Source organism: Podarcis cretensis (genome assembly GCF_951804945.1).
Source record: "Podarcis cretensis genome assembly, chromosome: 10".
Lineage (NCBI taxonomy): Eukaryota > Metazoa > Chordata > Lepidosauria > Squamata > Lacertidae > Podarcis > Podarcis cretensis.
In genome coordinates, this window is record NC_137179.1 from 1773686 (window position 1) to 1794794 (window position 21109).

Here is a 21109-nt window from a genome sequence, read left to right on the forward strand (position 1 = left end):
AATAAATGTTCATAAATGCACCAATCAAGCACGTACATCAATATATAAGCCACATGTCTGAAACCCCCCCCCCCCCGAAAGTCCTGAAACCATTTTGTCCCTCCCAAATTGTGCCTCAAACATTTCTCCGCAAGGTCAAAGGAAAAAGCCTCCCCATTATCTCCTCCTCCACAAATCCTGTGTTAAGGGTATGTCTGTGTTTGAATAGGGTGAGCCTGTGACCTGGCTCAGGAACTAAGTATTTGTCATTACGAAAGACTGGCCAGGCTCCCCAGGGTATCCAGTCAAGTGACCATTAACAGGTAACCTGCCAGAAAGGAGATAAACAATGCACTCAGATTTCTGCTGTAGACCGCCATTTCTGTGATGTAGGTATGATGTTCCTGGGGGTGGTCTTGGATCCAGGGCGGGCAATTTAAAATGTCTATATAAGGGCTGGCACACCTGGGTTCTGGGTCCTCCTTTCCTGCGTGTGAGGGGAGCACCCTGTTGCAACAGTTCAATAAAGATCAGGCTTACTAACTGCTTTGCTTCTCAATATTCTCTGCTTGGCCTCTGTTATTTTCTCCGACTGATGGAGAACCTACAAAGGACTCTATAAGGGCTCTTGTGTCCCCCATAAGAGAATGAGGGCAGATTTCTGTTCATTACAATTTGAATAGCGTTTTATTGGTTTTTGACAGAGGGATCTTGTGCCGTTTTGAATGGATTTCGCCGTTTTTCGGAAAACATGCTGAAGCGGCCTGAAGTGTGTTTCCCCCTTCCACGTATTTCCTCGCGCCCTGTTCCTTGCAGTTGCGAAGTCATTGAGAGATTGGCACACATCCATCCTGCAGCAGCGGCCGGGTCGGCGACAAGGAAGCAGAGCCCATTTTGAGCATCACCAGGAAAGCTCACCTGGGCAGTACTTGTCGGTCAGGCTCTGGTAGTATGGCTTCAGCTCTGACGGATTGGGCAACTCCCCACACTTGGTGTACAGGTCGAACTTGCTGCAAGGGGGTGGAATAAGGAAGGTGGGGTTGCTCCCTGGTACCCTCAGAGTGCCGGCTGTTGTCGGACTACAACTCCCATCATCCCTAGCTAGCAGAACCCAGGGGTCAGGGATGATGGGACTTGTAGTCTGACAATAACTGGGGACCCAAGATTAAGGAACACTTGCCTGGCTTGGGGGTCCAAGGTGGGAGAGGGCAGGTCGTGATCCAGATTTTGAACCCCAAGGGTTCCAGATTTCATCTCCATTGGCACCTCCAAGGAGGAGACTCCCTACCCGGGGAGCAGCTGCCAGTCAGTGCTCACTGCACTGAGTTAGATGGGCCCTCTGTTACTGATGGGTTTATATTAGTAACAGTGCAGATTGAGGCTGAATCCTGCCAAGACAGAAGTACTCTTTTTGGGGGTCAGGGGGTGGGTGGGTGTGGAGGACAATGGGATAATTGTGCCCCTGAAGGACCAGGTGTGCAGCCTGGGAGTCATTTTGGACTCACAGGTGTCCATGGAGGCGCAGGTCAATTCTGTGTCCAGGGTAGCTGTCTACCAGCTCCATCTGAGACCCTATCCACCCGTGGACTGTCTCGCCAGAGTGGTGCATGCTCTGGTTATCTCCTGCTTGGACAACTGCCATGCACTCTACGTAGGGCTACTTTTGAAGGTGACCCTGAAACTACAATTAATCCAGAATGTGGCAGCTAGACTGGTGACTGAGACCAGCAGCTGGGACCACATAGCTCCAGTCTTGAAAGACCTACATTGGCTCTGAGCACAATTCAAAGTGTTGGTGCTGACTTTTAAAGCCCTAAATGCCCTTGGTCCAGTATACCTGAAGGAGTGTCTCCACCTCCATCGTTCTGCCCGGACACTGAGGTCCAGCTCCGAGGGTCTTCTGGCGGTTCCCTCATTGCGAGAAGTGAGGTTGCAGGGAACCAGACAGAGGGCCTTCTCGGTGGTGGCTCCCTCCCTGTGGAACGCCCTCCCATCAGATGTCAAGGAAATAAACAACTATCTGACTTTTAGAAGGCATCTGAAGGCAGCCCTGTTTACGGGAGTTTTTGATGTCTGACATATTATTGTGTTTTTAATAGTTTGTTGGAAGCTGCCCAGAGTGGTTGGAGAAACCCAGCCAGATGGGCTGGGTATAAATAATAAATTATGGTGATGATGATGATCCAGAGCACCTATTTTGAACCTCAAAGGTCACAGATTTAATCTCCATGTGGGAGACTTCCTACTCTGGGGAGCAGCTGCCAGTCAGTGCTGACAGCACTGAGTTAGATGGGCCCTCTGTTACTGATGTTTTTATATACCCATCTTTTCCTCCGAGCTCGAGGTGGCATCTTGGTCTTTGCTTCATCCCCACAACTCCTGCAAGGTAGGCCAGGCTGAGAATTGGCAACTGGGGACTGGGACCCTTGTCTCTCGGGTCCCAGTCTAGCACTCTAACCACTGAACCACGCTGCTTCCTGAGAAGAGACCCCAACGCCTCCATCCCTGCCTCTCCCTCCATAGGCTTGCAGCCACGTACTTGAATTCTTTCACCCAGGGCAGCATCCGGAGGTCGTCCTCATTGCACAGGTGCATGTAGTCTCCCCCTGTGTGCCAGGGATAGAAGGAGTGGAAGCGGACCATGTAGAAAGCCTGCAGAGAAGGGGGAGGAAAGCAAAACTGCATCGGCCTCCACTGCTTTAGAGCACAGAGGGGTGTGCAAAGAGAAAGCCATGCAGCCCTGAAGCTTTGGGAAAACCCCACTACTGCCCCCCCCCCAAGGCAAGCAGGGTGACTTTTGGACACACCCAAAGCAAGGCGGAATCTCTGGGGTTGTTGTTGAGTCGTTTAGTCGTGTCCGACTCTTCGTGACCCCATGGACCAGAGCACGCCAGGCACTCCTGTCTTCCACTGCCTCCCGCAGTTTGGTCAGACTCATGTTTGTAGCTTCAAGAACGCTGTCCCACCATCTCGTCCTCTGTCGTCCCCTTCTCCTTGTGCCCTCCATCTTTCCCAACATCAGGGTCTTTTCCAGGGAGTCTTCTCTTCTCATGAGGTGGCCAAAGGCTTGGAGCCTCAGCTTCAGGATCTGTCCTTCCAGTGAGCACTCAGGGCTGATTTCCTTCAGAATGGAGAAGTTTGATCTTCTTGCAGTCCATGGGACTCTCAAGAGTCTCCTCCAGCACCATAATTCAAAAGCATCCATTCTTTGGCGATCAGCCTTCTTGATGGTCCAGCTCTCACTTCCATACATCACTGCTGGGAAAACCATAGCTTTAACTATACGGACCTTTGTTGGCAAGGTGATGTCTCTGCTTTTTAAGATGCTGTCTAGGTTGGTCATTGTTTTTCTCCCAAGAAGCAGGCGTCTTTTAATTTCATGACCCTAAGTCAAAGCAAGGGAGACTCCTTCATTGCACTGCCAACACAGATGCCATCAGAATTTAAGAACTCTGAAAATGTTTCCTCGGCAAAAAAGCAAAAGGAAACTTATCAGTCGTTTGTGGGAGAGCTGTAGATGGAAATAAACCTGCTTATCTCACATGGACTTTGCTCCTTCTGCACCGCCTCTCCTTCCAGCAAACAACATGCTAATTAATTGCTGATAAGGAATTCGGTCTTAAGATTTTTCTTGCCGAAAGGCAGATTGGAAAATAAAAACAAATCTGCCCTTTGACCCATCTTGGCAGCCTCACTTTCCCCCTTTAATTTCTACCCAAAATGGATTAACTTGGAATAGCTACCGGCTCTGCATTGTATTGAATAGCTAATGGCTCTGTGAGGGACACGGGTGGCGCTGTGGGTTAAACCACAGAGCCTAGGACTTGCCCATCAGAAGGTCGATGGTTCGAATCCCCGCGACGGGGTGAGCTCCCGTTGCTCGGTCCCTGCTCCTGCCAACCTAGCAGTTCGAAACCACGTCAAAGTGCAAGTAGATAAATAGGTACCGCTCCGGCGGGAAGGTAAACAGCATTTCCGTGCGCTGCTTTGGTTTGCCAGAAGCACCTTAGTCATGCCGGCCACATGACCCGGAAGCTGTACGCCGGCTCCCTCGGCCAATAAAGCAAGATGAGCGCCGCAACCCCAGAGTCGGTCATGACTGGACCTAATGGTCAGGGGTCCCTTTACCTTTACCTGCATTGGTAGTACAGCAGGATCATATATTACGTGAGGGTTATGATCTGGCGACAGCTCATACATGCAAAGATGAGTATCCTTGAACTGCCCCTGTCAAGACCACCCATCTGCAGCCGCCGCACCAGGCAGGTCTTGCCCCCCAAGCAAGGGGCAGAAAACTTTTAATAAGGTCTCTGCCTTCCTTCCTGGGCAAGTCCCACTCAGCATGCAGGTTCTGGGATGCTCTCGCGAGATCTCTCCAGGCCGTCCAAGCTCCCATGACATCTCATGTCTGTGTGCCTTGCAAAGTTCTGGGGTAACCAGGAGAAATTGGTGGCATTGTTTTGAGGAAGAAAGTAGGGGTGTTTCCGTTCTCCACCAACCCTCAGGGCAACTACTGCTGCCTGAGCCCATGTCCCTCGCAGCTGTTGCTGCTGGCTCAGGGCTGCCACATGTTCTGTGCATTTCTGCAGGAGCTGAGCCTTTCCTGCCCTGCGGTGCGGTGCAACTACTCTAACAATGTAAGAGAAATCACCAAAGGAAAGTTTGAAAGAATATTGGAAGCTAGATATTCAGGAACAGATTTTAGATGAAAATTGGGATAGAATCTTTCGGCAACCACCCTTTGTTGCGACCTCTAGGATAATCCAGGAACAAAGGTTGAAGTTTGTACAAAAATGGTATTACACACCTGTAAGGTTATATCATATTACAAAATCTGGAAGTAAGAATTGTTGGAGGAAATGTGGAGTGATGGGAACGTACAGTCATATGTGGTGGGGTTGTCCGTTAGTTAATGAATTCTGGAAACAGATTGGTATAGAAATATTGGGAACTGTGGGTAGGAAGGTGGAAATATCTGAATTAATAGTTCTTATTAGCCTGAGTAGCACTGAGTTAGAAACAAAGGTAAAGTAAAGGTAAAGGGACCCCTGACCATTAGGTCCAGTCGTGACCGACTCTGGGGTTACGGGTCATGTGGCCAGCAGGACTAAGCTGCTTCTGGTGAACCAGAGCAGCGCACGAAAACACCGTTTACCTTTCCGTCGGAGCGGTACCTATTTATCTACTTGCACTTGACGTGCTTTCGAACTGCTAGGTTGGCAGGAGCAGGGACCGAGCAACAGGAGCTCACCCAGTCGCGGGGATTCAAACCGCTGACCTTCTGATCAGCAAGTCCTAGGCTCTGTTTAACCCACAGCGCCACCCGTGAGGAATGTAAATGGGTAAAATTGATGGTAATTGCAGCTAGACAGGTTATAGTGAGTAACTGGAAAAATGCAGAAGAGCTAGGGGTGAACCAATGGAGGGAAAAATTGAAAAATATTATAATCTTAGAATCTCTAACTGTGAAGATACATAAAATGAAAGGGTTTAAGGTCAGTGAGAAGGAGGAGGATTGGTTTGAGAAGATACTGAATTATTTGGGTAGGTTTGAACAATTTGGGGCAATTAAAATGTTAAAAGTTAAATAAACCTTGTGGGGGGAGGAGTGTTAAGGTATATAGAATTGTACATAGGGTTGATTTCAATATGTTATTATTGATTATGTAAACCCAATGTATCAGCCGCCTGGGGGGGTTGCACTGTTTGTGTTTTGGTTGTTGGTAAAAAAACCACATTTTTTTAAAAAAATGTAAGATGAACCCTGCAGAATCAGGCCCATGGCCCTGAGCATCCTCTTCTCAGAGTGGCCAGCTAGGTGCCTCTTCTGCTGGGAAACCTGCATTCAAGAACCTGCATTCTGTGGTTTTCAGCAGCATTGCTGCCTCAGCTGCGGAGGCAGAACAGAGCCATTCTGGCTCGGAGCCACCAATAGCCCTCCATAGTTTAACTACACATTGCATGAAGTACATCTTGAATTTTTCAGCATCATTGAATGCCCAGGATGCTAGCATTGCTCTTATGCTCTAATCCAGTCTTCTCAACCTGTGGGTCCCCAGATGTTGTTGGAGTACAACTCCCATCATCCCTGAGCTCTGGTGTTGCTAGCTAGGGGTGATGGGAGTTGTAGTTCAACATCTGGGGACCCACAGGTTGAGAAAGGCTGCTCTAATCAATGGAACCAGCTGCACCAGGAAACACTTTTCTTCTTTCTTCTTTGGCAATCCCTCATAGCCAAGTAAGATTGTCTTCCACAAACATGGTCTTAAGAGTGAGTCCGTAAGTGACTGTGGAGGCCAATTCTGGATCCACACGTCCTTCCACAGTGGGGACATTGGTTTCCGGGTGGGAGCTGATCATGGTGAGGGTTTGCCAAGCGTTCCTTCCTCTTAGCACGTTTCTCCCTTGCGTCCTGAGTTCGAGCATCTTCAAAGCCCATGACACCTTTGGTCAAGGCTGTTCTCCAATTGGAGCGCTTGCAGGCCAGTGTTTCCCAATCATTGGTCTTCATACTACATTTTTAAAAGATTTGCCTTGAGAGAGTCTTTGAACCTCTTTTGTTGACCACCAGCATGACGCTTTCCATTTTTAAGTTCGGAGTAGAGTAGTTGCTTTGGAAGACGATAATCAGGTATCCGCACAATATGACCAGTCCAACAAAGTTGATGTTGAAGAATCATTGCTTCAACACTGGTGATCTTTGCTTCTTCCAGGACACTGGTGTTAGTTCGCCTGTCTTCCCAAGTGATGTGTAATTTTTTTCAGAGACGCTGTTGATGGACAGCTTAAAGAAAAATGCAGAGAGCAAAACCAACGCCTGTATAAGGAAACACTTTGCACAGACCTCAGACAGGTGTTAGCAAACTCGACTCTCCCTGTTTCCTTCCAATAGAGTTTCCTTAGCCTCACATTAGGTGCTCATGGTCCTTGCATCCTTACCAAGTTCCAAAAGGCAAAACAGAGAGAGTGTTGTTATCAGTGCTTTTTTTTTCTTTTTTAAAAAATGTTTAGGGGTACTCTCATTTTGACTCAGGAAAATCACCATTTTATAGTTCAAATCAGGAAAAATAAATACAGTCAATGGACAAAAGTACTGTACAAGGATTCACAAAATGTTTAGGGGTATGCGTACCCCTGCATACCCCCCCCCAAAGAGCACTGGCTGTTGTTATTATTTTACCAGAAACAAGTAGAAACAAACAAGTAGGAATGCATTTGGGGCATAGACGGTGAGATCTCCGGCTTACCTCCTGAGGGAGAGCAAATTTGTTGTGCTTCATCACTTTGTACATGTACTCTGGAGTGGAGAGAAGAAGAGAAACAGAAGACAAAAGGGGGCTGGGTCCCCCCTTGGTGTACTTCTAAACTGCTTGTTGTTTTTGGGTGGGATCCAGCCACATTCCATGCCAGCAGATTCAGGCTCCACGGCACAGAACAGACTTTTGCGGAAAGGAAAGCTAATGGAGAAATACATTTGATAGCAAGGGAGATCATTTGCTTGATCCAGTGCTATAGAAGCTCTCCACTGCTTCATAAGCAGCAGATGTCATAAAACCTCTCCACAAGCTTAGTGCAAACTAATTTAGCTTTCCATAGCTTCCTGCCTCAGATGCAAAGCTGGAGCTCTTACCGTCGTGGCCCCAGGACATCAGGACATTCTCCAAACCACAATGAGGCTGGTAGATCCCATACTTAGTGCTGAGGAGGAGAGAGAGAAAGACAAATCTCAAGGCTTGCTCCCCAACGTACCTCAGGCTCCTTCTTATGAATGGTCCAGGGATTATCACAAGAGATGAGGACTAGATAGGCTTCTTAGGTTTTTGTCCCTCCAAATGAAGGGCTCTCTCTCTCCTGCTCACGGAACAAAACAGGGATGCGAGCAAATGCTTACTTGTACAAGGGGTTCGTCATGTCGGGGTTGCTGTGGAAAGTGGAGTCCCGAAAGACGACAGAGTCCTGGACCTTGCAGCCCACTGGAAAAGTGTCACCCACCACGGCCCACTGCAAGAAATGGAGGGGAAGGAAGAGCAGGTCAGTGAGCCCCCCCCCATTCCTCTTGGCCGTCCAGAGTGCCTGCAAACTGGTTTGTTCCTTGGCCTGTTTTGCTGAGCCTCCATCCCAGCCTTGTGTTCATTTTCAATAATAAACCCGGCAAGGACTGGGTGTGTCACCTTTCTCAAGGAGACGAGCTGAGCTAGGCTCCCCGGGGAACCACAATCTTGTCAACAGGGGCTTGTAGATCCCCCAAACTTATCCCGTTTGCGCAAGGACTTCTGATGGTGCAATGCAGCTTCCCACTCCTCTCCCTGAACGCCCCCCTGCACCATCCCCAAATCTGCCTCAAAGGCCTGGAGAGGGACCCCCAGAATTGATCTTCAAGGGCAGGGGAAGTTGTGTTATGTAAGTGGAGGTTCTTCCGTGAACAGATGACTTCATTGGAGATACCCGTATTTTTCACTCCATAAGACATACTTTTTCCCTCCTAAAAAGTAAGGGGAAATGTGTGTGCGTCTTATGGAGTGAATGCAGGTTGGAGGCTCTGCTCAGCGCTCCCTTTAAAGAGCCACTTGGAGCGTGTGTGTGTGTCTTTTGGGGGCTTTTCCGGGAGGTGTGAGAAGGCACAGTGTCAGCATCGCCCTTGAGCCAGTGTCACCAACTGGACTCATGCACTTCAACCCCGACTGGGCTAGGCGAGCTGGGTAGCACTTCCAGAGACCACCAGGTCAAAGTGCTGTGGACTCACAGCTTAAAGTTGTGCGCACCGGATTCACTTCCACAATACAGTCGTCGCACAGCAGAGTATAGCAGAGTCTAGCAGTGTATACACGACTCGGAGAGCAGCTCTGTAGAATATCTTCTTTTATTCTATAACTACAACTATAATACAAAACTATATACAGAGCTAAATAGGTCTAAGCATAAATGAATGCTGCACTGAGTGTCTGCAGCTGCTCTTAGCAGCAACCTTATCTCTACACACGATCTCTAACACTCAGTCTCTCTCTCTCTCTCCCCGACACACTGACTGACTGACTCGGTGCTGGAGCTGAATAAGTAGAAAGCAGAACACTGCTCCTCCTCTCTGGAGAATCAGCAGATTCGTCAGGAGATTCTTGGATATGGGAGGGGTGAAATCCCCTCCCAGAGGGCAGCCCGTCAGTCCCTTCCCACACCTCCCGGAAAAGCCAGCAAGAGCCGCTGCCAGGCTCTGCTCAGCGCTCCCTTGTAAGAGCTCCCTTTTGTCCCTCATCCTGCTTTGCTGGGAAGCCAGCAGAAGAAGAGGCACTGCACAGCTATCGCTCTTGCTCTGCTGGCTTCTCAGCGAAGTGGGAGGAGGGACGGAAGGGTTTGAAGCAAGAAAAGCGAGAGCCTCTTACATGCTCTGCGCAGAATATTTTTTTCTTGCTTTCCCCCTCTAAAAACTAGGTGCATCTTATGGAGTGAAAAATATGGTAATCTAGCAGCTGCAATAACATATTTTAATCATTATGGGCATTCGTTTGGGATGGGGGTTCAGTCTGGATGATGTGGCCCAAGAGGCTCCATGGTTTAGACCACAGCGCCACCCACGTCCCCCATATCCCTAATAAACCAGTGTCTCCACTGACTTTCATTCCAAGGAAACCAAACCCTGGACTCCCCAGAGTCTCTCTCTGCTCAGAGTTGAGTGGTGTGTAAAAGTAGCATGATTGCATATCCCACTTCAGACTGGCACTTCTATGTAGCGTATAATAAGTTCGTTGACTAAAATACAACATTACAGACGTCAAATGCAGGTGAGGAAGGAGGGGGCAGGTGAATTTTTGCCCCGTTTGGGGTTCCCAGGCACCCCTGCTAAATTCCCTGATAGGGGGAGATCGGGGGGGGGGCATGGTCTCTCCTGCCCAGTGACCCAGTGGCTGAGCATTAGGCAAGGGAGCCTCAGGGGGGGGGGCAACTTGCTTAACGGGGATCACGAGGGAGGCTGGGCAAGTATGTAACCTTTCTGCTTACCTGTGGCTCACCAACGAGTGCCAAGATCTTTCCAATGTCATGAAGTAGCCCGACCAGGTGAAACCAATCTGCGGCAAGATAAGAGAGGCGGCCCATGAAAGATCTACATTGGCTCCCAGTACGTTTCCGAACACAATTCAAAGTGTTGGTGCTGACCTTTAAAGCCCTAAACGGCCTCGGCCCAGTATACCTGAAGGAGCGTCTCCACCCCCATCGTTCTGCCCGGACACTGAGGTCCAGCACCAAGGGCCTTCTGGCGGTTCCCTCATTGCGAGAAGCAAAGCTACAGGGAACCAGGCAGAGGGCCTTCTTGGTAGTGGCGCCCGCCCTGTGGAACGCCCTCCCATCAGATGTCAAAGCGATAAACAAGTACCTGACATTCAGAAGACATCTTAAGGCAGCCCTGTTCAGGGAAGTTTTTAACGTGTGATATTTTACTGTATTTTTGGTTTCTACGGAAGCCGCCCAGAGCAGCTGGGGAGGCCCAACCAGATGGGCGGGGTATAAATAATAAATTATAACTATTATTATTATACATTGAAAGAAAATTGTATGAAAAGGATGTGCCAATGGTATTTAGCTCCTAGCAAATCAGCAAAAATGTATAAAACAGGCTCAAATGTATGCTGGAAATGTAAGGGAACAGAAGGCTCCTTTTATCATATGTGGTGGAATTGTAAGGTAGTAAAAGGATTTTGGAAATGATATATAATGAGCTGATTTTTTTTAAAAAAAGGAACAGAAGTGCTTGAATGATTATTTAGAAAGACAAGGTTCTAATGTAAAAATTTGGCTGTGTCTAGAATGACCTCGTGAATGGAAAAGGGAAAACATACATATATACACTTCTATATATTAAGACGAAAATAATACTGAAATACAGATAAAATATGAAATGTGAAAGGAAGTGTTGTGAGAGTGATGGAAGTCTATTACTATTATTATTTTGTAAAATATTGTTTATTGTTTTGAAATATTATACTTTTCTTTATTCTTTTACTGTCTACTTTTCTTTACATTTTTTCCTTTTCTTTATTTTCTTTTCTTTTTTCTTTTTCTTTATATTATTTTTTATGTATGGCTTGTTACTGATGTATTTACTTTGCAATCAAATTTAGATAGATAGATAGATAGATAGATAGATAGATAGATAGATAGAGGCAGATGAAGCTGATGGACTTTGCAGAACTGGCGAAACCAATGGGAAGAATCCGGAACCAGCGAGACCAAGCATTCCAAAAGGACTGGAACAAATTTATATTATATTTGAAAGACAACTGTAAGCAATTAACATCACTGGCAGGGTTATCTGAAGATCTGTAAGGTGAAATTGCTGCCTATTCAGGTTGAGTAATGTAATGTTTTAGGTAATGATACAACGAAGTGAAATGTAAAGATGTAAAGTTTAATTTTGTAAACCATCAGACGGGATGGAGGGAAGCCGTCAGGCTCAGTCGAGCCAAAGAGATAAAATAAGAGGGTACAATGTTATGTAATGTGACTATATGTAAAACCAGTAATATATATATATATACCGTATTTTTTGCTCTGTAAGATGCTCTTTTTCCCTCCTAAAAAGTGAGGGGAAATGTGTGTGCGTCTTATGGAGCGAATGCAGGCTACACAGCTATCCCAGAAGCCAGAACAGCAAGAGGGATTGCTGCGCAGCAATCCCTCTTGCTGTTCTGGCTTCTGGGATTCAGAATTTTTTTTTTTTTCTTGTTTTCCTCCTCCAAAATCTAGGTGCGTCTTATGGTCTGGTGCGTCTTATAGAGCGAAAAATACGGTATGTCTATATCTCACGCTACTAAAAAAGAAGACGAAAATAAAGATTGGAAGAAATTCAAGACTATCTTCAGAAACATTGTAAAATTAATGAATGTTAGAATGATGTTGGACAGAAATTAAGTGGTTCCCAGCTGTAATGTAAAGGTTGAGAAATAAGTTATAATAAGTTATAATAGGTTATAAAAAGATATAATAAGGATTTGCTGAATTAATAATTTGAATTGGAATACAAAAAGGGGAGGTGTGAGGAGGTCTGGGAAATAAGTTAAAAGAAAATAAGCAATTGAAATTTTATCTGTTTTTAATTGTTTTTAGTTTTGTATTTTTGTACTTTTGTTCTTTTTTGTTCTTTTTTTGTTTTTGTACTATTTTTGAAATACGAATAAATATTCTTTTTTTTTTTTTTTAAAAAAAAGACGAAAATAAATCTATCCCCCAGGTGGAGTCGTCAGCCACTCACCTTTGTCGGGGTGTGCCTTTCGGATGCCCTCCGCTGTCTGATAGGCGTGATAGGAATTAGGGAAGTCGACGTCGGGGTCCGATTCATCAACCACGTTGTCCAGCAGGTCCAAGGCCTCCATGATGGTCATCCGACGGAGTCGGCAGCCTCCATACTCCTCGTTCTAGGGAGAGGGGGCTGTGAGGACACTATTACTGAACCGTGGGTTGGGGGAGCTCAGCCAGAAGGTGTAGATCGGTGGTTCCAAATAGTTGTGCATTCAATTGCTCCTGTTTTGTGTTGTTGCTTTTCTTAGTGGGCCATGCAAAGCACCATCCTGAATAATGCTTTTCTTATCTACAGTGGTACCTTGGTTCTCAAACGCCTTGGTTCCCAAACACCAAAAACCTGGAAGTAATGTCCAATGCGGCTATTGTTTCTGGGGCACCTGCAACAATCAGAAGCTGTGGCTTGGTTTTCGAACATTTTGAAAGTCGAATGGACTTCCAGAACGGATTAAGTCTGGCGTTTTTGTTTTTGCTATTTATTTTGTGTTTTTCTTTTTGAGGCTTTTTCGGTTAATTTGTTTTTGTGACTGTGTGAAATCCAGTTCAGCTATTGATTGATTGTGCGACTGCAATACATTGATCATTGCTTTTGTTTTATAGATCCATGGTCTCGTTAGATAGTAAAATTTATGTTAAATTGCTGTTTTAGGGATTGTTTTTAGAAGTCTGGAACGGATTAATCCGTTTTGCATTACTTCCTATGGGAAAGCGCGCCTTGGTTTTGGAACGCTTTGGTGTTGGAACGGACTTCCAGAATGGATTACGTTTGAGAACCAAGGTACCACTGTACAGGGTACGGGGCACTGGGGATGAGTTGATGAAGACAAGGGAGAAGGGGCCCAAAAACATTTGGTGTAGATTTTGGGAAATATTCGCAAAGTTTCAGGGGTCAGAGAGTCGCGTGTCGTATGCAGAGAGATTCACTTCGCTTTAATGTGCATCTTTCGGAACTGTTTTGAGAATTGATACCTGAGCTGCAGAGAAGGACCCCCCATTGCTTGTAAAAGTGGGGCGTGATGAGCCCTCCTTACCACTGGAGACCCCACCCACCCACCCCAGCAAACCCACCTTCTTCTGTACAAAATCCACCGTCTGGTTGGTGTGCATCTGCAGGTAAGTGTTGTACACTCGGTCCATCAGGGGCCCATCCTGAAAAAGACAGGATTGAGAGAGACCTTGGGCTGATCCATCAGCAGGAAGTGGTTCTTTTCTATTTTTAATGTACAGTGGTACCTCGCAAGACGAATGCCTCGTAAAACAAAAAACTCGCAAGACGAAAGAGTTTTTCGCTTTTTGAGTTGCTTCGCAAGACGAAAACGTCTTGCAAGTTTGTTTCCTTTGTCTTGCAAGTTTGTTTCCTTTTTCTTGAAACCGTGCATTCAGGGGGTGCAGTTGCGACTTGACTTGGAGGAGCAACTCATATCATGCGGTGTGGTAGCCTTTTTTGAGGTTTTTGAAGACTTTGGTGATTTTTGAAGCTTTTCCAAAATCCGTGCTTTGCAAGACGAAAAAAATCGCAAGACGAAAAAACTCGCAGAACGAATTAATTTCGTCTTGCGAGGTACCACTGTATAATAAATGTCTCTTTCTTTTTGAAGGTGACCCAAAAACTGCAACCAATCTAGTATGCAGCAGCTAGACTGGTGACTGGGAGCAGCCGCCGAGACCACATAACTCCGGCCTTGAAAGACCTACATTGGCTCCCAGTACGTTTCCGAGCACAATTCAAAGTGTTGGTGTTGACCTTTCAAGCCCTAAATAGCCCTGTATACCTGAACGATCGGTGAAGGTCCTGTGTGAGCGTATGGAGGCAGTTGGAGGATGAATGGCGGCTAACAGATTGAGGTTGAATCCTGACAATACAGAAGTACTGTTTTGGGGGGACAGGAGGTGGGCAGGTGTGGAGGACTCCCTGGTCCTGAATGGGGTAACTGTGCCCCTGAAGGACCAGGTGTGCAGCCTGGGAGTCATTCTGGACTCACAGCTGTCCATGGAGGCGCAGGTTAATTCTGTGTCAGGGCGGCTGTCTGCCAGCTCCATCTGGAGTGCAGGCTGGGACCCTACCTGCCCACTGTCTGGCCAGAGTGGTGCATGCTCTAGTTATCTCCCACTTGGACTACTGCAATGCGCTCTATGTGGGGCTACCTTTGAAGGTGACTCGGAAACTACAACTAATCCAGAATGTGGCAGCTAGACTGGGGACTGAGAGCAGCCGCTGAGACCACATAACACTGGTCGTGAAAGACCTATGTTGGTTCCCAGTACATTTCCGAGCACAACTCAAAGTGTTGGTGCTGACCTTTAAAACCCTAAACGGCCTCGGCCCAGTATACCTGAAGGAGCATCTCCACCCCCATCGTTCTACCCAGACACTGAGGTCCAGCTCCGAGGGTCTTCAGGCAGTTCCCTCCCTGCGAGAAGCGAAGTTACAGGGAACCAGGCAGAGGGCCTTCTTGGTGGTGGTCCGCCCTGTGGAATGCCCTCCCATCAAATGCCAAGGAAATAAACAACTATCTGACTTTTAGAAGACATCTGAAGGCAGCCCTGTTTAGGGGAGTTTTTAATGACTGATGTTTTATTGTGTTTTTTTGAATATTCTGTTGGGAGCCGCCCAGAGTGGCTGGGGAAACCAAGGCAGATGGACGGGGTATAAATAATATATTATTATTATTATTATTATTATTATTATTATTATTATTATTATTTTGTTTCTTTGTTTTAGCTGCCTGGGTGGTGTTAATTTACTAGATTTATATCTCAAATTTTTCTCCCAGGAGCTCATGGTGGTGTTCTCTCTTTTTTTAAAAAAAGATATTTATTAGAAGTTTAAAAATTACAGAGAAAAGAAGAAAAGAAAACAACAAAAAATTTAACAAAACATATATTACAATACATAAAAAACAACAACATGAAAACCAATACAACAATAACAATAAAAAAAAAAACATCCAATATTCCATATCTTTATCTTCCATTTACTTGTTTCATCGACCTCCTCACACCTCCCTTTTTGTATTCTAGTTTAGTTATTTGTTTCAGCAAATTCTTTCATCTTTCTCAATTTTTATTGGGTAATTTATCTTAACAATCTAACCTATTAATTAACTCAACAAATCCTTTCCATCTTTCACTATATTTTGTCATTCAGTTTACCTTAATTTATTTTAACCTTATCTTACCATAAAATACCTTAAAGCTTAAAACTTAATACTTATTTATACATAACTCCTTATACCATTTCTACTAAAGCCAAATAGTTTCATTCCAACATTTTTCCAAATACTCGTTAATTTTACACTAATTCCCAAAATAAATTTTAAAAACTTTCTTCCAATCTTCATCCAACGTCTCTTCTTCCTGGTCTCGGGTTATGTCAGTCCTTACTGTCCGTTCCATCTAGTCCATCAACCTCATGGTGGTGTTCTCACCCCTGCTCATTTCATCTCCACGACAACCTTGCGAGGTGGGTTAGACCAAGAGGCAGCCACTGGATCCCAGGCTCACCCGGTGAGCTTTCTGGGTGAATGGGGATATGAACCCTGCTCTCCCAGATCCTAGTCCAATACTCTAACCACTATGCCACGTGGGCTCTCTTGTTAATGTCTCTGTTAAACAGTTATTGTGCTTTCTCGATCTCGAGATGGAGCCTGTTTCTTCTTAACTGCTCTGGCAATTACATTTTGTGGGCGCCACCACCCGTCCCTCTCCCAGGTCTTCGTGAGGTTGCTTGGAAAATAGATCCCTTTCTGTGGCAGATCTGCACTCACCTTGAAATTCCTGTAGTCCCCCTTGGACTTCCCATTCTCCGCATCGCTCTCTGGCCTGTACGCCTCTGAAGGGTCACAGCCCTGAAGAAAAAGGCTCTGTGAGAGCTGGAACTTTTTATTTTTATTTTTAAATAATAAATTTTATTAGTATTTCCCATACAACAACAACAACCCAAAAAAAAATATATCAAAAAATAACAATACACAAAACACAAAAACCAGCATTAAAAAAAATCCATATCTTACAAGTTAATAATATAAACCCTAAAAAGAAAAACAAACATTGACTTCCACCAATCCCACAGCACCTCCTTTATCTCTCATTGGTCTTCCTGTTTTCCTTATCATCTCTATCCTAGCATCTAGATATAAATCCCTCTTTCTTATCCTTTCACTTCACAAGGTTATTCCAGACTCAGCCAGATTTCTGCCCTCGAAGCTTGACTTTGGAGCTATTCATTTAGGCACTCCCATTCCTTTTTCACTTCACTATTTTGTTTTTGTCTTATTATATCTGTCAATTTGGCTAATTCTAAATATTCTGAAAGCTTACATAGCATAACCATTCTCCCCTAGTGGGTAACTGATTCCCTTTCCAATACTTAGCCACCAGGATTCTTGCTGCAGACGTCGCGTATAAGAAAATTTTAGTTTTGTCTTTTGGATATCATCATTTAAAATTCCTAAAAGGAATGCCTCTGGCCTTTTTACTATATGATATTCTTAGTATTTTCTTTATTTCTTTGTGGATCATGCTCCAAAATTTCCCAATTTCAGGGCATGTCCACCACATATGGTAGAAGGTTCCTTTTTGTTTATTACATCTCCTGCACTTATTAATATGTTTTATTCGTTTTTGCCAGCGTTTCTGGCACCAGGTACCACCTGTGATGCTGTGATGGCCTGGGATTCGGACTCAGAGGCTGAACCTGAGGAATCCCAGCCTGCACAGGAGTCCCCGCCTCCAGAACCAGCTGAGCCAGGGCTGGGGAATGAGCCTGAAGGGTCCTCACCTGTGCTGGGTCCTCAGGTGCAGGCACCAGCTGAGTCTGCTCTGGCCCCTGAGGTGATGGAGGACCCATTGCCTGCAGGTGCTCCACTCTCAGCCTCGTCAGGGGAAGCTGAGGTTGCCTCTGGGTCCGGTAATCCTCCAGCCTCTCCTGAGCTGCAGAGGCTCAGGGCAGAGAGGCGGAGGGAACTAAGTTCCTGCAGGAAGAGTGCTTGCCTCCAGGCCAGGAGAGGCGAGTCACCAGAGGATCGGGGCCACCCTATGCCTCGGGGCAGATAAAAGCCGGCCAGCCCTAGTCCCAGCTTGTGGGCGCAACATTGTTGGTAGCCTGCTCCTGCTCTTCTGCCAGAGATCCTGACCTCACCCGATTCCCTGCCTTGGACCCAGCTTAAGCTTTGACGGACAGCCTCCATACCGCACCCTCCACCTCGGACTGGACTCGGACCTTGCTGCACAGTTAACCCTCGGGACCAGCACAGATGCATTTTCATATAGTTCTCTTTATTAGGTAACATGCTGTGAAATTTATGTGAGAGCTGGGACTTGGAAGGGGCAAAAGGAGACCTGAATAGCAGTACAGCTCAGCACCGCCTTCTTATACTTCTATCCAGAGCAGGGGTGTAGGAAGGGGGGCGATGAGGGCGGACCGCCCTGGGTGCCCTCACTGAGGGGGGTGACATTGGGCATGGGTGGCTCGCTCTGCCCTGGCTGCAGGGCACGTGTGCCGCTCTGGGCAGCTGAGCAGCTATCCTGTGCACACCCGCCCTGGGCAACGCGGACATATGCTCTGCCACTGATCCAGAGAAGAATGAAGATTACCGTTGGGGTTTTTGCAGAGGGGTCAGTCTGGATGATGCCCTGAGTTCCTTCTAATCCCTGGGGTCCTGCACCCAGGGAGGGTTAGAATCCGAGAGAGAGAGGAGGTTGCTGAACTGGTCAGACACATTTCTTTGCAAGACAACGATCCTAGCTGGCCTCATGCAGTTAAGTGTCACCCTCAGCATCCCAAAAGAATGGGCCAGGTTGCGAGAACTGCAACTGTGAGGGGGCGCTCCAGGCTAATGGGTGGGTCTTTCCTCCACCCCATCACCTGACCTCCACGTAGCCAGAGTTTTGGGATGTGAGCTGAGCTGGAAGCGGGCTGGAAGGCACAGAGACCTGCTTGCTCTGTGCTGTACCCATGGCTGTGATGAATGGAGAAGCAAGATTAGTTGGGGTTTTAATGCTGTGAGCCCCTCCATGGCATGCCCAGGATAGCGCAGTCAGTAGAGCATGAGACTCTTGCTCTCAGGGTTGTGGGTTCGAAGGATTCCTGAACTGCAGGATTGTGCAGGCATGTCCAACTCCTAAGGGACTGCAATCTACTCACAGTATTAAAAAAACTGGCCGTGATCTACCCATTGTCATTGGAGGATGGACCAGTTATTCAGCTTTTTTTTTCAGGGAGCCAGAGTTGCTGAGCTATTTTTTATATGTGTAAATAGAGACATAAATCCTAAAACACCGCCGTCTCCTCTGACCTTCACTCCAAGGAAGCAGAACCTGAGTATAAGCATCCGGAACCCCCTGGAATCTCTCACTGCTAAGGGTGGCACCTAACATTATGATCCAGGGATGGGGGTGGGATTTTTCTCTTTTTCTTACCCCTCCAGGTCAGATTTGCTACCAAGACAAGTCCAAGATGCTGCTATTAGTATACAAAGCCCTTAACAACTTGCGTCCAATTGACCTACGAGATCGCCTCACCCATATACATGCAATTGGCTGCTGCAATTCACAGAACTAGCCCCGCTCCAAGCGCCACATAATATCCCTTCCACATTTGTAAGAATTTGGCCTTTTAGTGGAACTTTGGAGCTCCCTGCCTAATGACCCCAGGCAGGCTCCTTCACTGTACTTTTTTCCGACACCTGTGAAAAACCCACGTACCCAGAGGCTTAGAAAGGCGATGCAAGTTTTAATCTGCATTCGTTTTATCTCTTTTGTAAATAACTTTGAGTTTTGGGTTTTTTTTAAAAAAAAACAACCAAGTGGTATATAAAGTTTGGGAAATAAATAAAAACGAATAATTGCATTTGTCAAAGAGCTAGGGAGATATTTTTGGATCTAATCCTAAAAGGAAAGGAGTAGGCCAGCGTAATATGGGTTTTACCATCCCTGCATTCCCAGCCTTTGCTCTCTATCCTGGGGTGCCTGTCTCTGAATGGAAGCTGCTTCTACCAAGTCAGCATCCAACTCCACACTGTCTGCACTGATTGGCAGCTGCGCTCCAGGGTTTCCGCCAAGGAGCCTTTTCCAGCTGCACCTGGAGATCCCTGAAAAGCTTGAACCCGGGACTTTCTGCATGCGATGCCAATGCTCTACCGCTGAGCTCCAGCCCTCCTCCAGCACCCCTTTCCCATTCAGCCTTCTGCCTTCTCCCAACAGAGGAGCTTTGCTGCTCACTCACCACGTTCACCACCTTCATCCTTGCAGCTGTGGGGAGGGAGATCTCTGGGGAGTCAGCAGCACCTGCCCTGCTGTTTATAGCCTCTGGTCTTATGTAAGGAGGAGAGGCTGAGCTAACAGGAGCCGGAACCGGGGCCAATAAGTCACCTGTTAACCTGCCAGGGGCCGAACTCCTTTCTGAGCAGGGCATCCGAGCAAACGATTAATGTTTTGAAGTTTGCAGCATCCTGCGAGGAGGAGGAGGAGGAGGAGAGGACTCTGTAGCATCCTATGAGGGGGACAGACGCAACTCCTCCCTCCGACTTTGTGAACAAACAAGCCCTGGGCTTCCCCAGATCAGAGCAGAGGTTGATATTGGTCAGTTGCCTTGGTGTTTGTGTCTCAGGTCCATGGAGCATGGCCAAGCACCCTGGCAGGAAAGAGGGACCCTGCACCCTGTTCATTCATTGTCTGGGTCAAGGTGGATAATGTGATAGGAATTTTGAGGTCTGAGATAGATGTTCAATGTTCATACGTGTACCAACCAAGCACGTACATAGATAGCACAGGAAGACCGACCTGGAATCATTTTTGATTCCCAAACTGACAAAATGTTTTCTCTGCAAGGTCAAAGGAAAACAGAAAAGCCTCCCCATTGTCTTTTCCTTCACAAATCCTGTCTTAAGGGTATGTCTGTGTTTCCATAGGGTGAGCCTGTGACCTGACTCAGGAACTACCGGTAAGTATTTATCATTACTAAGTATTTATCATTACAAAAGACTGGCCAGGCTCCCCAGGCAATCCAATCAAGTGACCGTTAAATAGGTAACCTGTCAGACGAGATAAATAAGTCACTCAGATTTCTGTTTTAGACCACCTTTTCTGTGATGTAGGTATGATGTAGGGAGGGGTGGTCTTGAGCTCCAGGGCAGGGAATTTAAATTGTCTATATAAGGCCTTAGGGACGCAGGTGGCGCTGTGGGTTAAAGCCTCAGCGCCTAGGGCTTGCCGATCGAAAGGTCGGCGGTTCGAATCCCTGCGGCGGGGTGCGCTCCCGCTGCTCGGTCCCAGCGCCTGCCAACCTAGCAGTTCGAAAGCACCTCCGGGTGCAAGTAGATAAATAGGGACCGCTTACCAGCGGGAAGGTAAACGGCGTTTCCGTGTGCAGCTCTGGCTCTGGCTCTGGCCAGAGCAGTGATGTCACGCTGGCCACGTGACCCGGAAGTGTCTCCGGACAGCGCTGGCCCCTGGCCTCTTAAGTGAGATGGGCGCACAACCCCAGAGTCTGTCAAGACTGGCCCGTACGGGCAGGGGTACCTTTACCTTTACCTTATATAAGGCCTTGCGTGCCATTGTTCTGGGTTCCTCCTCCTTTCCTGCGGGTGAGATCAGGCTTGCTAGCTGCTTTGCTTCTCAATATTCTCTGCTTGCCCTCTGTTATTTTCTCCTACCGATAGGGAACATATGTAAGGACTCTAAGGGAAAAAGGGCAGATTTTGTTTACAACAATGAGAACATAAGCAGAGTGCTGCTGGATCAGACCAATGGCCCATCTAGTCCAAGCGGGGAGGCAGAGCATGGCCAACATGGCTAGTAGCCATTGATAGCTCTCTCCTTGTTGCAGGAATTTATGTATAGG

The 21109-nt window shown here is 46.8% G+C and overlaps 1 protein-coding gene across 1 annotated transcript; it reads right to left on the reverse strand.

Annotated features, from left to right (window-relative positions):
- Positions 1-408: 408 nt before the first annotated feature.
- On the reverse strand, positions 409-19559 carry MIOX (myo-inositol oxygenase). Its single transcript, XM_079993058.1, has 10 exons — positions 19493-19559; positions 16035-16115; positions 13336-13416; positions 12221-12383; positions 9973-10040; positions 7871-7980; positions 7610-7677; positions 7227-7276; positions 2519-2631; positions 409-989 (listed from the first exon to the last, which is right to left on the reverse strand). Exons 1-10 carry the CDS (start codon positions 19508-19510, stop codon positions 881-883), a joined length of 861 nt encoding a protein of 286 aa, XP_079849184.1. The 5' UTR covers positions 19511-19559; the 3' UTR covers positions 409-880.
- Positions 19560-21109: the final 1550 nt, after the last annotated feature.